The sequence below is a fragment of the Macaca nemestrina genome, chromosome 1 (genome assembly GCF_043159975.1).
Source record: "Macaca nemestrina isolate mMacNem1 chromosome 1, mMacNem.hap1, whole genome shotgun sequence".
NCBI lineage: Eukaryota > Metazoa > Chordata > Mammalia > Primates > Cercopithecidae > Macaca > Macaca nemestrina.
The window spans coordinates 123,405,557-123,429,200 of NC_092125.1; the positions used below are offsets into that span (position 1 = coordinate 123,405,557).

At 53.7% G+C, this 23,644-nt stretch overlaps 2 protein-coding genes across 13 annotated transcripts in view; one reads left to right on the top strand and one right to left on the bottom strand.

The window, feature by feature from the left end:
* On the bottom strand, positions 1–12,515 carry LOC105479271 (adenosine monophosphate deaminase 2). Of its 5 annotated transcripts, XM_011737221.2 has the most exons (19): positions 11,756–12,127; positions 10,767–11,273; positions 6,610–6,740; positions 6,252–6,382; positions 5,827–5,895; positions 5,628–5,736; positions 5,143–5,329; positions 4,739–4,880; positions 4,537–4,626; positions 4,150–4,279; positions 3,776–3,970; positions 3,558–3,689; positions 3,268–3,431; positions 2,836–2,962; positions 2,581–2,744; positions 2,153–2,273; positions 1,663–1,836; positions 1,264–1,374; positions 1–1,111 (listed from the first exon to the last, which is right to left on the bottom strand). In XM_011737221.2, the coding sequence occupies exons 2-19, from the start codon at positions 11,017–11,019 to the stop codon at positions 902–904; spliced, it is 2,640 nt and encodes an 879-aa protein (XP_011735523.1). In that variant the 5' UTR covers positions 11,020–11,273; positions 11,756–12,127; the 3' UTR covers positions 1–901. The 5 variants fall into 5 exon arrangements, with proteins under 5 accessions (XP_011735523.1, XP_070954894.1, XP_011735525.1 ...); XM_071098793.1 differs by lacking the exons at positions 6,610–6,740; positions 10,767–11,273 and adding an exon at positions 12,383–12,515 and having other exon boundaries at positions 11,756–11,893; XM_011737223.2 differs by lacking the exon at positions 10,767–11,273 and having other exon boundaries at positions 11,756–12,203.
* The window catches only part of LOC105479270 (G protein subunit alpha transducin 2), a 17,065-nt gene continuing 5,434 nt past the window's right edge, over positions 12,014–23,644 (top strand). The window contains exons 1-6 of one of the 8 annotated variants that reach the window (XM_024792053.2): positions 12,014–12,151; positions 17,106–17,204; positions 17,631–17,713; positions 19,073–19,243; positions 22,106–22,148; positions 22,427–22,568. In XM_024792053.2, coding sequence (XP_024647821.1) covers positions 19,126–19,243; positions 22,106–22,148; positions 22,427–22,568 — 303 coding nt within the window. In that variant the 5' untranslated portion in view covers positions 12,014–12,151; positions 17,106–17,204; positions 17,631–17,713; positions 19,073–19,125. Of the gene's footprint in view, positions 12,152–12,421; positions 12,557–12,717; positions 12,734–17,105; positions 17,205–17,431; positions 17,714–18,912; positions 19,244–22,105; positions 22,149–22,426; positions 22,569–23,644 lie in introns of those variants that run through there. The other 7 variants (XM_024792054.2, XM_024792051.2, XM_011737217.2 and 4 more) reach the window with 7 other exon arrangements.

Below are 23,644 nucleotides of genomic sequence, written 5' to 3' on the forward strand. Positions count from 1 at the left end.
TTCATTAATTAAATAATCTTTATTTCTCATGCACTAGGAAAGATGGGTCGTATGAAACACTGCAGTTCACAGCAAAGGCCTCGGTCCAGAACACAACACAGGGGCCAGCTGGGATCAGGATCTGGTCAAAGCTCTGGGAGCCACACTGGGAACACCACTCCCAGGGTTGAGTGGCAGATCCAGGACCTTGCAGTGACCGTGGCCCCAGACATAACACACGGCAGCTGCCCTCTCCCACAGAGGCACAGGAAGCTGACACCCAAGGAGCACGTGGGCTGGGGACAGGACGGAGAAGGCTGCTGGGCAGTGACTTGGCGGAGATGTGGTCCAGCACCTCTGCCACCTGCGTCTACCCACTTAGGCCAGGAAGCCCAGGGCTGTGACTGAGCTCTCAGCCCAGCTCTAGCCAGTGCGGAGCTGCTGGAGTTCCACAGACCCTCAGCAGCCCCGTGCCCACAGCAGAGGTGTACAGGTCCCCCGCCTACCCCTCGGTTACATGAACAAGACAGGGGCCTAAACTCCAGCCCTGGCCAAGGCTTAGATTTGTCCAGGAAGGACCTGAAAGGCTAGAGGGGCCAGCCCCCCACAACCATCCCAAGCCCCTATGGACACTGGAGAAGCCCGTAGGACAGTCAGGCTTCTGAGGACCCCAGGACAGGGCCACCAGCAGGGGGGACCCTCAATACCTGGGCCGTCAGGTGCTACCTGAGCCCAAACAACAACGAGCAGATTCCCAGGCTTTGCTTTCACTGGGCGGCTCAGGGACAGTGACATGGTCGGAGACATGCAAGACACAGACAGACAAGAACGGAGACATGCAGAGACCACACAGCATGGGAGGGGTCTGAGGACAAAACGTGGTAAAAGTGCTGCGATGTGGTGGGCACTTCATGGACCAGGCTCACTGAGGCCCTGGGCTCATGGTGATACCCGCCTCCTCCGGAATGGTCTCCAGCATCTCACTCTGGACTGCCTGCGTGATGAGCGCCAGCTCCTGGCACAGGGTCTCGTAGCGGTAGCCCACGCGGATGTCTGGCACGTTGGTCCGGCGGATGTCATTCCCTTCAGGGCCTTCCTTGGTATAGTTGGGTCCCAGCCAGTGGCTCTTTACCTGCAGGGAGCAGGGGTAATGGGCAGGGCTGCAGCCAGTGCTGAGGGGCCGTGCCCCACCCCAAGCCATCCCAGGGACAGGTCAGGACTCCAAATGCAAAGGAGGGGAGGAGCGATGCCATGCCAAGGTCCAGGCAGGCGCTGTAGTAGTACCTTGTGCGAGAAGCCACTCATGAGCACGCTGTTGCGGGCCAGCTCACACATATCGCAGGAGCTGAGCTTCCACACCTGGGTGGCGATGCTGTATTCCTCCATCAGCGGCTCCTGCACGGGCCAGGTTCCCTCAGAGGAGTGCGTCCTGGCTAGCTGCCCCTGCCTCCCTTCCCCCGCCTCCCCACACGCTCTACCCACCCCCGCCCCCCATCCGCCCTACCCACCCCCGCCCCCCATCCGCCCAACCCCCCAACTCCATAGGACTTGCCAATTGGCCTGCTATGCTCTACCACCAGGGGGCAGCACCAACCCGAGAGACCCGCCCCCCCTCCCCGCCCCCCGAAAGACCCCAGCGTCCTGGGACCCGCCCGCCTGCCTGGCTGCCTGCTGGGCTCTGACCTTGGTGAAGTGGAACTGCAGGGGATCATCAGTGGACAGGGAGACCATGAGGCCGCGGGACAGGTACTCCGGTAGCGGATTCCGGTGGTAGCTGAGGAAGAGGCTGTTGTTGCTGAGCGGGGACATGGCGATGCCAATCTGGGCCAGGTAGTACAGGTACTGCAGGACGGGGGCCTGGGCAGGCAACAGGGAGGGAGGGCCTGTCAGGTGGCCTCGGGGCTGGGCAGGGCACAGTGGTTCTGGGGGTCCAGGCCACAGAAGAGGGAAGGGGGAGGAGAATCCAGGCTGGGCCTGATGTGCAAAGGGTGAATTAGTCAAAATCCAAGTTGGGGCCCCAGGCTGGAGGCTAGGGCGGGGAAGGGTAGTTACATTGGGAAGGCAGAATCCAATCTGAGGGCTGGGTGGGAGGAGGATTGGTTACTGAAGGGGCTCGAATGGTTCAGAGGAAGGTGAACAATTGGGAGGGAAGGCTGGGCGTGCAGATCCTGACCTTGCGCAGAAGCAGCCCATGGGAAATGTTCTCAGCCAGCATGAAGGCTGACACCAGGTGGTGGATGGGTCCAGCCTCCCCACAGTGTGGCCTCAGCACAAACGTGTGGAAGCCCCTCTGCCTGGGGGACATGAAGACAGTGTCAGCTCCTGAGCCTGGGATCACCTGGGCTCACTGGAGCCCCTGACCTCCCAACCCAGCCTGCATATGTCCTCCAGCCGATAACTATGCAGGCCTGGGATAAGGGGGACAGGGGTAGGTTACTGGCTGTGAGGGGTGAGAGATGTAGCTCCAAGGGCAGAGAAAGAACCCGTCTAGTCCAGGCAACAGGTGGGTCAGAGGTCTGGTGGCCCCAGCCCAAGGTGCCAAGAGTGAAGTTTGTTGGGCAAGAGACGGCACAGCAAACAGACACAGGGTGGTGCAGGCACCTGCGCAGGTGGTTCAACATGGCCATGTTGGCAAAGGTGTAGTACAGGTAGTAGGCATAGGGTGGGTTGTCCTCCTCCACCCACGCCTCAGGCAGGGGGCTCTCCAGGTTGAAGACATGGTTCTCAGGCTTGGACTCGTCATCCACACTGTCAAAACCATCCACCTAATACAGAACCCTGGGGTCAGACCCAGAGCTGCAGCTGGACGTGAAGCTGGCTGTGCTCCCCATACCCAGCCCTGTGCTGCCTGCTCACATGCTCCAAGAACAGATGCAGCTCCGGGTGGCTGGCAGGGTGCACAGTGGCCTCGAACAGTGGCAGGAAGATGTTCTCCAGCATCTCCTGGAAGTTGGCCAGCTGGCCCTTGGTACGGTACACATCACTGCAGGCGAGACATAACATGCAGGTATGTGCAAGTCAGGGCCAATGGGAGGAAACCCAGCGGGCCAGTAAGGGTCAGAGCTCGGCCCAAGAGCATAGGGGCGTATCTGAACCACACTGGGAAAGCAAGGATACCCAGGTGGGCCAGGCTGGACAGACCATGGGTGGGACCAGGAAGCCCTTCTTTGCACTCAGAGGGGTTGGCAGGGACAAGGGAGGCTCAGCCATCTTAGGAGGGCAGGAGGCAGGCCCTGACCCCTTGAACATGACCTCACAGGTTCCCCTCCCACTCCAAGGGACACTCACAAGAGGCGGGGCACCTGCACCAGCCAGCGCACGTTGGGGGAGTGCACACGGTGCATGACGGCCCAGCGCGCCAGCTTGTCCCACTCATCCCTCGAGCGCCCGTAAATGGAGAGCCGCAGCTCTGCATTCTGGTATTTGCTCTCCTCCAGGTCTGACATCACCTCCTAGACATGAGGTGAGCTGAGTCAGAGCTCTTCAGGGGGTCATCTGCCCACCTTCCTTGAGTCTCATCCCCCAAAAGCCCCCAGATCCTCAGGCTCGAGGCTTGGCAGGGAAGGCGGCCTCCTTACCTTAATGATGTGAGCAAAGTACTTCCCAGATACCCTGTTGTCCGTCTTGATGAAGATCTCTCGGAGGACGGACTCCCCAATAGGGTTGTATTTGGCATTAAACTTGTCAAAGCGATGGAAAGTGTTCCTGTCCTGGGGGACGTGGGAAGGCTCAGGTCACCCCTGACTCCTGGTCCCCTGACTGACTCAGTCCCACAGCCCACACCACTGGCACAGACCGCATGCACATCCAGCGTGTCCACACTCAGGTCGTAGGCTGTGAGATTCATGCTCTCAAAGACCTCCCGCAGCGTCTGTTCACGGCCCTGCTCCACATGCACGATCTCCTCCAGGTGCCGTTTCATCGCCCGCTTGATGAAGCGCAGCAGATGCTTCTGGTTCATGCAGGACGAGGCATGGATGTGGGTGTCCACCTGGAGTGGAACAGGGCACTGCTGATCCACCAGAGGCCAGGACGGTCTGGGGCCCAGGGCAGTGCGATGGGAAAGGACCCTCTGTACTGGATGCTCTGTGGGGGGCCTGGCCCTTGAATGGGAGGCTGGGCAGAGGTGTGGGATGGGGACACAGAGAGGGTCACGGGGTCAGGGCCCACCTTGCGGATGTTGTAGAAATCTCGGTGTGGCACTTTCTTCTGAGCGGCCAGTTCCTTCATCTCATTGAGTAGCACGTGCATCTGGAACTTGGAGCTCAGGTACTGCAGCCGGCGGTAGCAGAATGACTTTCTGGGCATGAGGAGAACAAGGCAGACACTTAGGCCCTGAAGGGAGGCACCTGGGGAGGGCTCGGGTAGCAGATCAGAGGGAGCAGGTGGGAGGGTAAGGATGGAGGCTGCCAAGAGGCCAGTAGACTGCAGGCAAGTCGAGGGCTCAGCAACTAGGAAAGGTGACTATCACCAGGTGATGGGAGTCTGGGGCAGAACTGGGGCTGGAGAATCTGGGCTAGGAGGCAAGCTAAGTGTCTGGGATGGCAGGGGACTCACATGGGGCCATTGATAATCAGGGCCATCAGCACATTGACGTCAGCCACAAATTCCTGCAGGTCAGGATATGGCAGCTCCACCTCTGAGCAACTGGCATGGAGGGGAGCTTGGGTGAGGAGAGCAAGCTGAGCCCTGTGGCCTCTCCCAAGCCAATGCAACCTCCCACGCTGCATCCCCCCAACACGCACCACACCCCTCTTACTGCTCGTCAGGTTCCCTTCGGGTGTAGACGTGCACCACACCCCGCACCATGCGCAGACCCAAGCCCAGGTCCCCAGGCATGGTGCTTGGCTCACAGTGCTCGTACGGGTGCTGCTCCAGTGCAGGGGGGTGCACCGGGGCATCTGCAGGGGTGAGGAGGGTAAAGTCAGAGCAGGGCTCTTCCAAGCCACCCACTGCCCAACCCAAAGTCCCCACAGACGGCAAGAGATGTTGAAGACCCAGTAGGTCAGACAGCTCCTGCCCAACCTCCACCCCTGCACACCAAGAGGTTGGAATGAGGCTGGGTGTAGGGAGAGGCAGGCAGGGCAGAGGTGCCCAGGCACTAGGCTGAGGAAGCCCAGGAGGTTAGGGCACATGGGGTGGGGCAGAGATGGGGGGTCCCACCAGCAGACACAGGGGTGTCGGGGCCCTGCTCATAGGTCCGGGTCTCCAGAGGCTTTTCAGCCAGCTGCTGCAGGTAGCGGCGGGTGGTGGGGCAGAAGCTCTGCAGGGACAGGGCCATGTACTTCTCCCGGATGAAGAGTGCCCGCACCACACTCTTGGCTGCATCCAGCAGGTCTGTGAATGGCACCTGAAGATGAGGACATGCAATCACCATCCTCAGTCTCGGACTCAGAGACCTCCTCCCTGAGGCTTTATCTCAGACCCCAAACTATCCCCACCTCCCACAGGCCCTGGCCCCCAGGAATACTCAGATCACCCTGGTCCAGCACATCAAGTGGCTCCCAGCCAGCCCCTCTGCCCCTCCAGCTGCTGGAAAGAGAAACACCCTCTCCAGCCCCCACCCCCAGGTCTCCAGGTTGGGGGAACCCACTAAGACATAGGTGATGGAGATTCAAGGCCCTGCCCCACGTGCACCCCATACTCACCCCACACTTCTCCTCCCCGGAGATGGTGACCCGCTGAAACTCCCGTTCCAGCACATCACGCTCCCGCAGGCTCCGGTCACCCTGCCCCTCACCCTGTTCCTTGTAGAGCCTGCAGGGGGTGCATTCAAGGGAGGGGTTTGGAGCCGGCAGAAGGGCAGACTCCAGCTCCGCATTCCCTGTGCCCCTCTGCCCTCCTCACTGTAGGTCCGAGTCACTGTCTGTCTTCAGGAAATCTTGCTTGGCCCGAAGCAGGATGTCCGGCTCCAGCCTAGAGGCAAAAGGGGTGAGAGGTCAGGCAGATCACGAGGGACGGCCCTTGCTCCCAGGTCCCAGCACCACACTAGGTGCTGTGCACATGTTGTCACATGTGATCCTCAAAGGCAGAGCTGCAGAACCCTGTGCTGTTCTCACCCACTTTAGAGATGAGAAAGCAGTTAAGCAACATGGCCCAGCCACACCGGCGGCTAGAAGACAGAACAGAACCCAGCAGCCCGACTCCAAAGCCCACTCTAGGCTCCCTGTGCAGCACCCCAAGGGAGGGCGCGAGGGAAAGAGGCAGAGAAGGGCTCTGAAAGGGTCTGGACGGGTATGGAGGGAGACTAAGCAGCTGCCTGCTGGGCTCACTTGACATCCTGGCTGATCTGCCGCTCCAGCCGCTGCCGCCGCTCCTCCAGCTGTTCAATGGGGCTCTCCTCGGGGAACTCATACGGGGCACTACGGAGCTCACTCTCGGCCAGCGAGCGGGTGAACAGCTCCTGGGGGGAGGGAAGGAAGGTCAGCATGGCTGGCCCTCCGCCCTCGGACACTCTCCTACAGAGTCTAAGGGTGGGGTGAGGGCAGCAGGACCAGGGGTACCTGGGAGAGGCTGAGGATCAGGAGACAGCCAAGCGTGAGGTGAGGGGACAGCTGAGGTGAGGGGTGTGGGGAGCAGAGGCAGGGCATGGAGACACAGGGTGAGGGTGCGGGTGGTGCCAGGTGATACCTCGGCGATCTCCTTGCATTTGCCATCCATAGACGTGCGCAGGTCGAGCGGGAAGTGCTTGAGGCAGGGGGCGGGGCCCGGCAGGGATCGGGCAGACTGCAGCGGAGGGGCCCCCAGACCACCCCGAGCCTCTGCAGAGACAGTGATGCCAGGGTCAAAGGGTGGAGGGGCACCCCTGATAGCCCTGGGCCCCTGCCCTGACTAGGCCAGCTCCCGAGAGAGCCCAGGGTGGGGAAAGAGGGCAGTCTCTCCTCAGTAGCTGAGGAGTAGGCCTGTGTGTGTGGCTCCCAAAGGGCTCACCCTCACCTCTAACACAAGGACCCCTCACCATTTCAGGCTCGGGATGGGGATTCTGAGTCTGCCCCTAGAACAAGTAGATTCATTACCTCCACAAATGAGAACCGAATCCCAGACTAGAGCCTGCTCCCTCAGGCCATGAGAATCTCCACATGACTACCTCCCAGAGGCAGGTGCACGTGTACATGTGCGCACACATGCACGTACGCACAGACACCCGCAGAGACACACACCAGGCGCTTGGTAAGGACCAGGCGGCCACACCAGGGACCCCCAGCTTGCAGCTCCCAGGGCAGGCAACCCAGGATCAGACCCGCCCCTGGACTAGCAGATTCTCCAGTCAAAGGGGCAGGGCCCTGCGCCTGACATCCTGGACCTGTGCAGCACAAGAAAAGCCACAGCTGCTGCTCAGCTCTGACCTGGGGACCAGCCCTCAAGGGAAGAGGAGAGGAAGTGGAAGGCCTGGTTGGCAGGGGAACCCTACCTCCTCCCTGGAGGCCTGCCCTCTCCCCCAGGGCCCCACGGCTGCCAAAATGTGGCCTGGCCTGTCCCTCTAAAAGGAGCTGCCACAAACAGTCTATGTCACTCAGGCTCCAGGATCTGGGCTGGGGGCACCACAGAGGGCCCTGGGGAATGGAGTGTCAGAAGCCAGGGGTCTTTCTCCATCAAGACTAGACTTTTCATCTGTGCCACCCGGAGGATGGCACCAGAGGGCCGTAAAGCCGCCGATCTATGGGGGCTGCCAAGGCTTCCAGCCTACCCCGAAGGACCCTCCCTGGGCTCAGCAGCCCCAGCTCCTCAGTGGGAAGCTTTCCACACCCAAACTGCCTCTCTCAGCCGGCTGTAAGGAGTGCTCCCATCCAGCACCCTCCACCCTGGCTTAGGGAAGGATTACAGGATCTGCCTGGGTAGCCGGCCTTAAAGTCTCTGCACCCATTTCCCAATACTCCAGGACTGGTCCCAAAGCTGGACGAAGGGAAGAGGGAGGGGCCTTCCCCAGATCCAAGACCCCGTCCCCTGCACACCCTGGGCCCTGCCTGAACCCTACCTGCAGAGTGCAGGCAGCTCCAGCCAGCAGCCCTGTGCCCCTTGCCCGCCTGTTTGCCAGTGAAGCTGCAGCCAGTCCCTCAGGGGCTGGCACAGGCTGTACCAAGTGCAGCTGCAAGCAGGGGAGACCCTGAGATGGCCGTGAGCACAGAGCTAGGGGAGTTCAAGGGAGCCCAGAAACCAAGGAAAGGAGCATCAGAGTTGGGAGATAAGATGAGCTCCAGAACTGAAGAGGGCCTCTACAGTGCCAGGGAGGACCCAGCCAGATGTGAGGCTCCTAAGGGGGAGTAGCAGGGTAGGCTGATTTGGGCAGGGCAGGCCGGCAGGGAGGAGCCAAGCCTCCTTAAAATCCACTGCCCTAGGGGACAGTCAGTGGACAGGGCCTGGCTGGCCAAAGAGTAAGAGGGGAGAAAAAGGAAGGGAACAGCTCTCCTCATCTCCACACCCACAGCCCCAGGTCAGCCTCCCCTGGCAGTGGCCTTGGTACTCACCACTGTCCTCTGGGCCCTGACTATGGGGTCCCTTAGGAGAGACAGGGCCTTTGCTAGGGAAGAAGCTAACTGGCAGCTGAGGAACTGGCCCAGTCTAGGTAGGGGCCAGTCACTGAGGCTTCCCCGCTGCCCAGCTGCTCAGGGGACTGGTTCACAGGCCCCTAGACTTGCAATCCCTGATCCAAGCCTATCATCAGGGACGGGACAAACTGTCCAGAATAAGTTTGGGAGAAAGGGAGCTAGAATTTGGAGGACATGGGTCTGATTCTGTTCCTGCTTCCAGGCATGTCTCTACCTACCATGGAAGGCTTTGGGTCCTCATCTACAAGTGGGGCGGTAAGTGCTCCCTTCCCTGCCTAGCCACAACTGCCATAAGGCTCACAGAGATAATGGCTCTGCAAGTGTTCTGCAAAACACCAGGCTCTGTGTTGAGGCGAGGCCTGCAATTATGAACTCCTGGGACCTTCAAAATACATCCTACTTGTAGCCCTGCCCACTGAGGACAGTGGGAGGTTCTCTGGGCCCAGTGCAGGGTGAAGGCAATAGGCCAGTAAAGGGCAGTGAAGTGAACTTGGCAGGGGTGGAGATGGGGTGACTATCTCTTTCTTGGAAAAGGACAAAGTAGAAAGAGGAAGAAAAGAGGGGACCCTGCCTCACCCCCAGAGTGTAAGACCTTTTCTTGCCCAAGAACCCTGATTCTACACACCTCCTCCCTACATATGGCCCCAGACCACTTCTAACTCCATCTAGGGGAGGCCGACCACAGACCTCCATGGCTAGTTCATATTGGGTTAGCAGGAGTTGAGTCAAAGGCCCAAATCTCAACCCCCTCTCCTAGCACAGGGGTCTGGGGCTCTACAGCAGTTCTGGGGTGAGCAGGACAGATTCCAACAGCCAACGCCATCCCCCCAGCCTGCCAGGCCACTCTCCAGGGCTGCCACAGGCTCACTGAAGGTGACACACAGGCAGTAACCTCTACGTTCTCAGAGGCCAGGCCTAGAAGACTCAGCTGCCTACTGGTCCTTTCTCTAGGGGCCAGCACCACACACATACACCCACACTTACAGAGAAGTCAAGCAAAAGCCAGAGTGGGCTGCTCCAGAGCCACTCCCACCAACTCTGAGATTCTGAGCACCCCATCTCCCCTCTCGACCAGGAGCCCCTCACACACTGCCAGGACTGCCTCAGTAGGCACAGGGGTGTCCACGGCTTTGACCCCACAAGTGTCAGATGCTCTTACCATCTGACCACTGAAGGGTATCCAGTTCTGGGCTAGATCTGTATCAGTTGCCCTATTGCTGAACCAAACAGGGCCAGGGAGGGCCCTACCCAGGGGACACCCTTTCTGGATGGCACAGACCTGGGCACAGAGAACACCCTCAGGGCAGTACAGACCTAGCACTAGGCATCTTCAATGAAACAAGAAAATATAGGAGGTTGATAGTAGGGCTATGGCTACAGACAGCTGCAAGGGTGGGGGGCAGTCAGCATGATCTGGTCATCAAAGTCAGGGTGGGTCTTTCCTTAGCCACAAGGCCTGGGAGCAGACAGTAGGCAGACAGCCCTCTGCAAGCACAGAGCCAGGCAGCCAAGCCCTCACTGAGACAGGCGCTGCTGCACCTCGCTGCCTGCTCCAAATGATGCAGAGATGCTTACTAGAGTGAGAGACGAACCAAAGGGTGCAGGAGCACACGCAGTGCGGGCAGCAGCCCCAGTCTGAAGCCTGCACGGACCTGACCAAGGACGCCCCATACTCCTAAGGAGGCTCATGACATAGACAAGGAACGAGCAAATAGCAAACGATAGATACAGTCAAGCCCCCAGTTGTGGGATGCCAGCCAACAATGGTTGTGCCCAGATGTCAGACCCCCAGTGAGGGGGATCTAGATGTGGGGTCCTAAAAAGTGGAACTAGTCACAGAATAGCCTGAGCCTGCCTGGTAAAGGCACAGGCACCAGTCAGAGTGGCCAGTCCACAAAACAGTCCCACACACCCCCACTCCATTCACACATGCTCCACATGCAGTCTTAGCACATGCACACGCTGACACGTGTGCACACACACCTCTTGCTGCACCCACACCATGCCCACTCCTTGTGACAGAGGACAGCATCCCTGGCACAGATACTCAGATCCACCCCCACCCCCGGCCACCCCTCACCCCACCTTCCAAGCCGGCTGTCCCTGGGACTGAGGTTAAGAGGCACCACCACAGAGAGGATGCCAGAGGAGGTGGCCTCCTCTGAGGGGACCAGCAGCTTGGGCGAGAGGTGGCAAGACAGAGCCCAGCATCTATCCTGAGGCCAGGAAGCACACACTCACCTGGAGCTGCAGTGGAGGCCTGCAGGCTGGCCCGCTTCTTAAAGGGATATTTGGCCTTGGGCTTGCCAGAGCCAGATGGATAGGATGCCATGGCTGGGACCACGGCGGCGACAGCGGGGGAGTCTGAGCGGCACCGGCTGGGGCCTGGCTCTGCCACATCCAACCCCTTCCTCCGCCCCGCCCCCAGCGGGAGTGACTGATGCAGGAAGCAGCGGCTCCGCAGGCGGAAGAGGCCCCGGCCACGATTTCTCATGTTGTCTAGGCAACCTCGGGGAGTGGGGCCTCCATCTCTGCCCCCTATCCCTCCCCTCCCTCCTCAGTCCCAGGAGTGACGTGACTGATGGTGGCTGGGCTTGGCGGGGGGCGGGGGAGGGAGTGGGTAGAAAAGAAGATGGGGAAGGGCCAGCCCCCAGCTCTCCACTAACCCACCAAGAGCCCTCACCCCATTATGCCAGGGCTCCAGGGCAAAGAAGCCAAAGTCCAGGCTAGCTGGTCCTTCCAGCTAGTCTGGAAGAAAAAAGAATAACAAATAGGAATTCAGCAGCGAGTGAGTCCAAGCTCAAACACAGTCCTCCCGGGGCAGGGCTGGCATACTCCGTGAAAACCCAGCACCCACTTTCCTTCCACATCTGACCCTCAGCTCCGGGGGTAGCTCAGCTCTGGGAGGAGGGGGAAGAACCGAGAATCCCAGCCCAGGAGGGAGGGGCCTGTCTTGGGAAAATTCCACCGTCGCCAAATAGCTACCTCCTAGGAAGGCAGGAAGGCCAGGAGACCCCCTTGTCTGGGGGTCTGGGACAGAGACCCTAGCCTCTTCGGATTTTTCCTCTGGCTCTGCACACTCTGGCTCTGCTCCCCAGGCCCTCGTAGGAAGAGCTGACCGCCTTCCCTACGTCCTGCTGCTGTGCTGTGACTCCCACCCTCTTGTCACCCTGGCCACAGCACTTCTCTGTCCCAGAGACCCTCCCTCCAACACACGTACACACACTCACCTGAAGCCATGGTGTCCGAGTTCCGAGGGGAGGCTGCCCACGAGGGTCTGCACAGCAGAAAGCCCGGGTCCTGAGAGAGGGCAGGGTGGTCGGGCCCCAGACTCCGGCCAAGTCACTCCAAGGGCCCCTGCCCTGGCACTGAGATGGGGAAAGTAAGGCAGTCTTTCAAAATTGCCAGCTGGCCGGAGGTGGACTCCCGCAGATCTCGGCAGCCAGACTGGCCTCAAGGCGACCCCGGTGTCGCGACCACCCAACCCCGCAATCGCAATCGAGAGACGGGTAGGCCACGTGCTCCCAAGGGAGCGGGACCCGGAACTCGTCCAGGTTTCTCGCAACACTCCCTGGGCATTCAGGGTCGGACTCCCGCGGCCGGACTGTGGGGGAGTCACGCAACAGGTGCGACCCCACGAAAATCTCGCCGGCTCCGCGCCAGGCTCTGCGGCCCTTGGCCCCGCCCCCGCCTGGCCCCGCCTCCGCCTGCCGACCCCGCCTCGCCATTTTTTTCTCTTCCTGGGCGCCACGTGGGCAGCCGCCACACCGCGGTAGGGCTGGCCTGAGCTGACCCTTGATCTTGGGCCAGTTTCGTGCGTCAGCTTCCTCATCCGTAAGATGGGGTAATGACAGTACCTCACTCAAAGGGGTTACTGTGAAGATTAAACGTAAAGTCCCTTTACATAGTGCCTGGCACGAAGTCAGGGCCCAATGAAAGGTAGCTGTTGTTATCGTCCCAGGATTCATTTTAAGCAGAAGTCCTGCCCCTGCAATCTCACCTGGTCGTCTGTTTTCTTCCGGCCGGCGTAGGTAGGAGGCTGTGCCCTGCAATTCTGGCTCCCCTTCCCACATTTCTGTATTTGGTGGTGAAGAGCTTTAACTCTAGCCAGAATGTCTGCGTTCAAATCCAGATTTCACCTACTTCCTGACTGATACTGGGCAAGTTACCTAACTTCTCTGTGCTTCTGTTTCTTCCGTAAAATGAGTGTAAGAGTACCTGCTTTATATGGTGGTTAAGATGAATGAGTTAATATAAGTTAACTGCTTAGAACTGTGCCTGGCCTGTAGTTAGCACTTTTTTATTATTACCATTGCTTTAGCCTTGGCCTTGGTTCTCTATTGACACTCACAGGTTGATTCACTTACAGCCGTTCTGGGGTCTGCAGACATCCTATCCAACAAGCATCCCCACTGCCAAGGGGTAGAAAATCCGACCTAAAGGGAACTTGTGGAGGGAAGTCCCTAAGACTTCACTGAATATAATTAAATGCATTAGCAGGAATTAATCTCTTCCCTATTTTCCCTCTTGTGGGAGGCCTTTGCCCCCCAAACCCAGTTGTTCTAATGCTGTTTGTCTGGCTCCTCCCAGTTCTCACCACCCCCACAGCAGAGTTCCTTCCCAAACTCTGCCTGCCTCTTCTCTCCCCACGCTGGATTCTGGACTTTGAACCCTGTGCTCCACCTGCATTTGGTGCCACTTCCATTGATCCCTGTCTACTGTTCCCTGAACAAACTTAAAAAAACTTGGCCTCTTCACCTCACACAGAATCCATAGAACTAAAAAGAGAACAGAGATAACCAGGTTTACCTATCAAAATAGCAAAGACTAAAAAACAAAAAAACAAACATTAATGCAGGTGGCAAGGGTATAGTTAGTGAGATGGGAGACACACACACACGTACGTGTGCACACACATTACTGGTGGCCTTGAACACTGATATAATCTCTCTGAAAGCCATCTGGTAATATATAATCAAAAGTTTCAAAAAGGTTCTTATTATTTGACCCAGTAATCAATTTTCTGGAGTTTTTCTAAAAAAAGCTGCCAGAAAAATATGTATGCAAAAAGTTGCTCAGCACCACAATGTGTATTGCGTAGGAAAGTTAGACACTTTAAAGGCCCAACAGTAGGGGAATGTTTATGGAAGATTCATACCATGAAATACAGCCATTAAAAATTGTTCTTGGAGAAATGTTTAATGATGTGGAAATGTTTACAATATAAAGTTAGGTAAAAGAATGGATGCAAAACACTATATACAGAATGGTCCTACTTATGTGATATACATGGGTAGAAAAGAAACACACCAACAAGTTTACCAATGATTATCTGTAGTGGTGGAATTATGGGTTATATTTTATTTATTTGCATTTTGAAAATTATAATACATACCCATAACTTTTATAATCAAGGGACTAGAAATCAACAAAAATTGGTAAAAATCCATAATTGACTCCACAGTCCCCCCAACCCAGACTTCCCTGGGTCTTAACCCCAGACTTAAACTATTCTGTTTACATTTGTGGCCCACTGAATTGGTCTTGGGGCCCTTAGGGATTTTGAGGCTGATGGACTCTCAAGAATGAATAAAATGAATCTCAAAAATCAAGCACCATGTAACTACATAGAATGTCATGTATCTTCTGATAAGATGCAAATGTTGACATAGTTTTAAAGATAGTATCTTGCATTGGGCCAGGCCTCTTGAGCCTCCTGCTTAATGCAGACCTACCTACCTCAGCAGCCAATAGGTGGCAATCCTTGCCCTCCACCCAGCCCAGGCAAACCAGTTCATTAGTCCCTTTATGCTAGTCCCCTAGTCCGATCTGCAACACACCCCTCACTCTACAACCCTCCCCTATTTCCAGGTCATCTGGTGTATTGTCGCTGCTAGGAAGTCGGCCCTGATTACAGTTAAGCATCAGTCCCTCCACCCACTCAATACCAGCAAGAATCACAGTGAGGTTTCATTGTCTATGCAGAATAGAGCTTGGGAAATAAAGGCCTGAGTCATCCTATGGCCTGGGCTTTTTTCACACTGAGGCCTTAACATTGCTTTTGAGACTCTGGGATCTTCCCTAGCTCCAAACACAGCTTCCTCCCCTCCTAGCCTGTTCCCCACATGGCTCCTTAACTGACCCTCCTGGAATCCCAGCTCCCTAACGATGGTGCACTCCTGTTTCTCTGAAGAACTGCTTTTCTTTACTTCTGGACTTCAGCTCACTGTGATGTCAGCCTCCCTAGCTAGGCCAGAACAATCTTCACAGATACTAAACTTGGGAGAGAATATCTGCATCTCCAAAAAGGTCCTTGGCCAGGGCAATTTCCCAAACCATACCTTATGCCTAGGCCCTTCTAGAAACAAGCTGTTCAGCTCTGCTTTCTTAGCTTCTCCTAGCAGCCAGCTCCCTCTACCCCCCACCTCAGTCACCCAGCATTGTGTTTATAGCACCATGCAGCTGTTTCCATCTGTACTTGTTTATAAGACCCCAGTGGATTTTAGCCAAACCCCTTGCCATTGAAGGCGCTTCACTGGCTGGCTCCAATTTCCCTTTCTTGTCCTTATCTTCACCTCCCAGCCCTCCACTCCATGCACCTTTCTCTCCAGTCCAGTCACATCAAAGTCCAGGTCTTCTCTGAGCACACCTTGTACCTTGTACCTCTACCTGTTTTCTCATGCTCTTTCCTTTCCCCAAAACACTAATCTCCCATTTCCACTGTTGTTCTGCTTCTCTGTGGAAAGTCTGTTCATTTCACAATCACCCTTTTCTTTCTTCTGCCATAGAACTTGTCAGACAGTCAGCTGTGTGTTTAATTGCCTTTCCTACCAGGGGTGAATGCTAGGTCTTAAACAGCTCTGAATTTCCCAGCACTACTGCAGTATCCCTTTCACTAATTTGTTTCTCTGTGAATTTCCCCCACCTCTGCCTATGGACTGGAAGGTCCTGAAGGTAGTTCTCATCCTTCATATCCTCCCACTCCATCTGGGACAAGTCTTTACCCACAGTTCACTTAAGACAAAGCTTACCACGGATGTCAGACAGATCCCTTAACTCAGGAAACATGCCCAAATCACTGAGAAACAGTGATTTACTTTTCATCCAAGATGATATGGTTATAAAGGGCTGTGAATCAAAACAACTGAGCTCTGGCTTGGCTTCTGATACTACCTTGCTTATTAATGTGAGGATCACTTTTCTGTACTTCAGTTCACTCACCTCAAAAATGGAAATAGCACTACATACCTTACTTACTTCATCAGGAAACTGTCCCTAAATGTGATCATAAAGTGGAACAGCTACAACAAAGGCACAGAGTTGACAACAGAGGCAGAGGCAGGAGGTCACGGGCATCAAGATGATGTATGCACAGTAATGGATCTGTGTTCTCAGGCCAGGCGAGGGCTAGCAGTTCCCTCTCTCAGCTTTCCAGCGAGAATGGGGAACTTCCACCCAGTAGGTTAGGGAACAAAGCAGAAGCAGCACAGAAGTTTGCAGAGGTAGCAGTAGAAAAAGGAACGAGCCCACTTTCCCTGTGTGTGAAACAAGTTAGTGGTTCCTTTAACAAGGGCTGCTGTTATCGAGTTCATGCATTTGCCCATGCTTTCTCTCTCTGGCTACTTATGTGGGAGTAATAGAAAGAATGATCACTGGTTTGTCTGTTCACTAGGACATATAACTTCGTTTTTTTGTTTTTGAAACAGAGTCTCACTCTGTCGCCCAGGCTGGAGTGCAGTGGTGCAATCTCGGCTCACTGCAACCTCCGCCTCCCGGGTTCAAGCGATTCTCGTGCCTCTATCTCCCAAGCAGCTGGATGTATGCCACCATGCTGGGTTTTTTTTTTTTTTTTTTTTTGAGACAGAATCTTGTTCTGTCATCCAGGCTGGAGTGCAGTGCCTCCTGGGTTCAAGTGATTCTCCTGCCTCACCCTCCCAAGTAGCTGGGATTACAGGTGCCTGCCACCATGCCCGGCTAATTTTTGTATTTTTTTTTTAAAGTAGGGATAGGGTTTCACCATGTTGACTAGGCTGTCTCAAACTCCTGACCTCAGATGATCTGCCCGTTTCGGCCTCCCAAAGTGTTGGGATTACAGGCATGAGCCACCACTCCTGGCCTAATTTTTGTAGTTTTAGTAGATACAGGGTTTCACCGTGTTGGCTAGGAACTCCTGACCTCAGGTGATCCGCCCACCTCAGCCTCCCAAAGTGCTGGGGTTACAGGCATGAGCCACTGTGCCCAGCCAACTTTAAATGAGTTACTTAACTCTCAAGTCTCTGTTAATCTAGTCTGTAAATTGGGGACGATAGCAGTTATTGTGAGAATTAACTGTTATGAGCCACTTACATTGTTCAGTAGTTATTATAATAACTATAACATAATAATTATTAATAGTTCCAGGCAGCCCCTTGAACAGTGTAGCCTTCAGCATAGCTCTGGCCTCAGTGTGAGTTACTGTGAGTACTGAGTTACTGTGGGTAGGCTACAGCACGTCTGGCAGTGGGGTATAATTACTGAAACCTTATAATGAAGATTCCAAGATAGTCACAACTTCAAAGAGACTCTCCTGTTTTCCCTTAGGTCAATAAGCACTTGCCAATTTGATGGGAAAACATGGCTACCACGGAAAGCCCCTCAGCAGCTGCCTATTTCTCCATCAGCCCGTACAGTCGCTGAAAGGTGGTGTGAAGGAGGAAGGTAATTAGCTATGGCTCAGGGTACCTGATAGGCGGGGAGACCTAGATTCTACTCCTGACCATCCCAGTCCCAACTGGCCACTGCTGCACAAGTCCAGCTCTCAAATGAAAGAGCAAATTACATCCTTCGAGCTCAGTTCTCCACCTTGGCTGTACGCTAGAATCAGCTGGGGATGTTTTTAAATTCTTGTGCCTGGACTGCACTCCAGACCAATTTAATCAGTATTTTTTAAAAAGCACTCCAGGTAAATGCTACTGTACACTAAAAGTTGAGAACTGTTTCAGGGCAGGGTTTTTCAAACTTCACAGGCGTAATAACTACCTGTATTAGCTTAAAATATTTTCTCTGGCTCTGGAGTTTGATTCTAACATACCCTTTAAAAACTTGTACACTATTTTAACATCTCAGAAAGCAGGGTGATCTTCTAGTCAGTGGCACCTAAGACTTGAGGACACACAGAAACCAGCAACCCAGCTGATTCTTAGGATTAGGTAAGTTGAGGGGAAAACAGTTCCCGAGGGCAGTGCTTCCCAATCTTTAATGTCTTTAGAGTCACCTGAGATCTTGTTAAAATGCGGATTCCGAATCAGAAGTTCTGGGTTAAAGCCTGAGATTCTGCATGTCTAATGAGCTTCTGGGTGATCTGATGTTGCTGGCTCTTGATCCGCATTTTGGGCAGCAAAATTCTAAAACATCTCCACCCGAGGAGGCTCCACCAGCAAGACTCATTTAAGTCAACTGAAATAACTGGCATAGAGGAGTACAACCTGTGGAGTCCTCAATGTCTGTGAGGCAGTTACTAGACCGCACCCTCATTTTTCCCCCAGGAAAGGGCAGCTGGGATGAGAGCCAGAGGGAGAGAGAGCTGCCCCGACCTTTGAGAAGCCAGAGTCTGGAGTCCAATTTCCCAAAGAAGCAGAGTTTGTTGTGTGAGGCAGCACAAATCCCACACTGAATACCAGCAAAGTTCACTTATGAAGTGAAGCTGGGACTCAGCTGGCTTTAGTGGGCCGAAGGGAAGCAACCCCATTCTCTTCACCATACACCCTTTTTCTACATTTATTCATTCACCAAACCTTTTGATCCACGAACAAACTACAGGTTCTGAGAGGTTCAAAGATGAGTCAGATTTGGTCCATTGAGCTCCAGGGGGAGAAATGCAGTGAGGGAAAAGATTTGTAAAATGACATACAATATGAAATGATAAGTGCCAATAACAGAAGTACAAAGAGAGGGGCCAGTACAAAGGAGCAATGCTAGTAGCTTCCTGGAGCAGCAGCCACTGTGGGACCTGAAACATTCCTAATCTTCCCAAAGAAGGGCACCACCCAAAACAAATTTCCTTGCCAGGACCAGCCTATGGTAAACGAGTATGCTTTGATACCCTGAAGCCCTTGAAACCAAGACCTCATAATCTGGAGACTCAACATAAGGAATGCTTCCTACCTATATGCCCGTAATCTCTAGCTCTATGATGCAAATAAATCCAAGGAAGCAAGAGACTTTCAGGGGATGAGCCCCTTAAAGGATGGAAGTGGTTGTGCATCCTATCCTTCTCCCAGAACCCAACAGATCATTTCCCTAGTTACATAAACATTTGAGTCTTTACCCCTTGCCATACTGACAAAGCTCTTAATTGGCTTGACCTATCACATTGCTAGATATAAAGGCTACAATCCCCAGACTAAGAAGTAGGTCTCCAGTTGGAGTAGGGAGTCTCAGTCAATGTAGGCAGAGTACAAGACCCTACAGCCTGCTCTCTTACCTGACCTTGTATAGACCAGCTTTTAGGGGAGCCAAGTTGGGATACTCAATTCCAACTCTTTTCCTTCTCTCCGTCTCACATACAGGAAACCTTACGAGAAAGGTTTAGGGGCCTGAAAAAGGTGACAAGACGGCAAAGATGGGAAGTGGAGCCAGTGCTGAGGACAAAGAACTGGCCAAGAGGTCCAAGGAGCTAGAAAAGAAGCTGCAGGAAGATGCTGATAAGGAAGCCAAGACTGTCAAGCTGCTACTGCTGGGTGAGTGAGATGGGAAGATGAGCCAGAGAAGGCAGGGGTCCTTCCTGCTTTCCTGAAGGGTCAGTGGGTTCTACCTCACCCCATGGGAAGGAGGGGTGGCAGGTCATTTTTCCTCTCCTCTACACAGTCTCAGGCTAGGTGATCAGGAGATCTAGAGCTGAGTTAATATGGGGCCTAAAGAGCCACCCCAAGGGGATCCAGAATGCCAAGGCTATTCCGGAGTTTTTCTACTCTTGAGTGAGGAATAGTGCAAGGGCCACCATGAACCCTCCCATTTCCAAATCTAACCAAATCTAACACATCCTTTAGGCTTCAAGGACCCTGGACTTGCACATTGTACCCAATCTGCAGTCAGAGAACCCTAAGCCAAGAAATCAGAAGAGAACAGGACCTTCCCTCACCAATAGGCTCACAAGTCCCAATATACAGTCAGTGCCAACAGTCCCAGAGATAGTCCCACTGGTTTTTGCCAAGTATAGTGGTTTCTTCTTGTTTGCAGTAAAAATTCTGGAAGCAGGGGGCCCTGAGTGAGGAGGAACAGTGTCTATGTATAGCAGTCCCTTCCTGGCTCTCTATTCAATAGCCACCTTCAAAGTCCCTGCCAGATGGAAGGTTCACCAACTTGATGAGCTCCTCAGCAGATCACTGGTCTGTGCTGAGAAAATAAAAGCACCTCAGTTTGTCAGGGAAATTGATCATGGCTGTAAATAAAACCAAGACAAGAACATTTGAGACATGTGGCTTAGGAAAAGAAACCACTGGTACCACAGAAGTAGGGTAGCTGGAGCAAGTGGGGTCTATGTAGCAGAAGATTGGATGCCTGAGCTGGGCTTCCAAGCCCTCATAAGGGATCTGGGAATTGACGCACTAGGCTAAGGTGCCTTCTTTTCCCCCAGCTGATCTGTGGCACAGTCGTAAGGACGCACTAAAGGAGCACATCTCTGTAAGCTGGACCCAGACTCTAAGGAGCCCAGGAGGTTACGCAGGGGGAAACAGAGATGGTGGGGCCACTGAGAGATCTTTTAAGCCTAAGCAGATTTCTTCTAGATTCAGGATAAGCTGCTTAGAGGGAACAAGCACAGGCGAAATGGGAGGAGGTCGAGGCATTAGGGTAGTATAAACTCAGCATTAAAGGTATAAGTTTTTGATGGGGAGAGCAGAGTGTGAATGAGGACATTAGGACACTTTAGTCAATAAAGGAAACCCACTTAGTCCCATCCAAGATCAGGCTGAGCAACACGGTGAAACCCTGTCTCTACAAAAAAAAAAAAAAAAAAAATAGGCCGAGTGCAGTGGTGCACGCCTGTAATCCCAGCACTTTGGGAGGCCAAGACAGGTGGATCCCCTGAGGTCAGGAGTTTGAGACCAGCCTGGCCAACACAGTGAAACCCTGTTTCTTTTTTTTTTTTTTTTTTTTGAGACGGAGTCTCGCTCTGCCGCCCAGGCTGGAGTGCAGTGGCCGGATCTCAGCTCACTGCAAGCTCCGCCTCCCGGGTTTACGCCATTCTCCTGCCTCAGCCTCCCCAGTAGCTGGGACTACAGGCGCCCGCCACCTCGCCCGGCTAGTTTTTTGTATTTTTTAGTAGAGACGGGGTTTCACCATGTTAGCCAGGATGGTCTCGATCTCCCGACCTCGTGATCCGCCCGTCTCGGCCTCCCAAAGTGCTGGGATTACAGGCTGGAGCCACCGCGCCCGGCCTTTTTTTTTTTTTTTTGAGATGGAGTCTCGCTCTGCCACCCAGGCTGGAGTGCAGTGGCCAGATCTCGGCTCACTGCAAGCTCCACATCCTGGGTTCACGCCATTCTCCTGCCTCAGCCTCCCGAGTATCTGGGACTACAGGCGCCCACCACCTCGCCCGGCTAGTTTTTTGTATTTTTTAGTAGAGACGGGGTTTCACCGTGTCAGCCAGGATGGTCTCGATCTCCTGACCTCATGATCCGCCCGTCTCGGCCTCCCAAAGTGCTGGGATTACAGGCTTGAGCCACCGCGCCCGGCCGAAACCCTGTTTCTACTAAAAATACAAAAATTAGTCAGGCGTGGTGGCACGCGCCTGTAGAGTCCCAGCTATGCAGGAGGCTGAGGCAGAAGAACTGCTTAAAACCCGGGAGGCAGAGGTTGCAGTGAGCCAAGATAGCACCACTGCACTCCAGCCTGGGAGACAGAGCAAGGCTGTCTCAAAAAGAAAAAAAAAAAAAAAAAAAAAGTAGCCGGGCATGATGTCACACGCCTGGAATCCCAACTACTCAGGAGATTGAGGTAGGAGGATCACTTGAGCCCGGGAAGTCGAGGCTGCAGTAAGCTGAGATCCTGCCATGACACTCCAGCCTGGGCTATAAACCTGAGACCCTGTCTCAAAAAAAAAGGGAACCAGCAAGGTGATGAAAATATAGTATTTTGGTGAAATGATCCAGCTCTCTCCAATCTTACCCCAAGATCACTCTCCTGAGTCAAAAATAGGCACAGAGGAGAAATGTTAAAGGACTCCCCCTGTATCTGTTACATCTGGGAGATTTTGACTCCCAGCAGTCATTTGGAAATGTCTGGAGACACTTTTGGTTGTCATAACTAGGGAAGTGGGGTGCTATTGGCCTCTAGTGGGTAGAGGCCAGGAATGCTGCTAAACATCCTATCATGCATGAGACAGCCCAAACTAACTAGTACTGAAATTAAGAAACTGCTCTAAATCCAGGGTGAATGGCCTAAGCTCAAGCCTGCCAGAAATTGAGGGCAGCAGTCATCCCTATGTATTCTCCTCTAACAAGACCCCCAAGCAAGCAGTGGCTCTGACTTCTCCCAAGCCATCTCCTGGAAGGCTGGGGAGAACTGGTGGAAATCGAAAGCACAAGCATTTTTCCTTCCAGGTGCTGGGGAGTCAGGAAAGAGCACCATCGTCAAACAGATGAAGTGAGTAGCAACAAAGCCCCAAAGCACTGGGATAGGGTGAAGAAGTCAGCCAGTGGAGGTATTCAAAGTGAAAGGCTCTTTAGCCTCAAGGAGCCCAGGTATAAAGGATCTGATTCCAATGCCCCTCATCTGTACCTCTTGCCCCCACCCTCCGCTTTGAGAAAGCAGTAGCAACAGAGAGATAGGATTCTTATGACCCCTTAAATACCCCCAAATTCCTAATCCCTTAGGTCTGGTTACTGAGGTCCAACTAAAGACAGAGTGTCTGCCGCTTGCAGGATCATTCACCAGGATGGCTATTCACCAGAAGAATGCCTGGAGTTCAAGGCTATCATCTATGGAAATGTGCTGCAGTCCATCCTGGCTATCATCCGGGCCATGACCACACTGGGCATCGACTATGCTGAATCAAGCTGTGCGGTATGTGGTTACTATTATGTGGTTAAGGGTGGAAGCAGAAAGGCTAGAAGAAACATACAAACTATATGGAAAGATGGGTAAGAAAAATAGTAACTAAAATCCCACCTGCTGAATTTCAAATCTCTTAATGCAGTCCTGGAGAAGTAAGCAACCTCCACCTTTATTTTTACTGGGACAGGGTCTTGCTCTCTCGCCCAAGCTGAAATGCAGTGGTGTGATCATGGCTCACTGCAATCTCACCCTCCCAGGCTTAAGTGATTCTCCCACCTCAGCCCCAGTAGGTGGGACCACAGGTGTGCACCACCACGCCCAGCTATTTTTTTTTTTTTTTTTGGTCAAACTCCTGGCCTTAAGCACTCCTCTTGCCTCAGACTCCCAAGGTGTTGGGATTACAGGCGTGAGCCACCGTGCCTGGCCTCAAGCCCTACTTTGTAAGAAATATTTACAAAATAAAGCTGCTCACAGCCTCCTCTGCTTTTTTACTTTATTTTACATTTAAATTGCTACCCTTGGGTTCCTGGCCATGGAACTTTTGTAAGTGAAATCCCTACTTCTAGTACTGGCCTTTTTCTAGCTTTAAATCACTGAAGAAAAAAGGTGATGGGTCCCTGTCTTCTATCTTGTCTATTTCATGGTCAATCCAGCCTTTACATTCCCAGTCTCTCTGCAGCAGAGGACCCACGTTTTGTGGCAGTAAACTTTCAGACTAAGGATGGAAGCCAGAAACTCCAGAGAGGAAATACCTGGGACCCCTGCCCTGCTTTAGACACATCCCAGGGCTGGGTATAGTGCCACCCTCTGCATCTGGGGAGCATACTCAAAAATTAATCAGTAGTTTTCTTACATAGAATCTTCACTGCAGATTGCTTCCATCTTAGGTCTTTGTAGTAATGTAAAATGCTCCATTCAGCAGTCTTCCCAGAAGCCTCTTGGAAAGCTATTACTCCTGTGAAGTTCTTTTTTTTTTTTTTTTTTTTTTTTTTTGTTGAGACAGAGTCTCGCTTTGTCGCCCAGACTGGAGTGCAGTGGCCGGATCTCAGCTCACTGCAAGCTCCGCCTCCCGGGTTCACGCCATT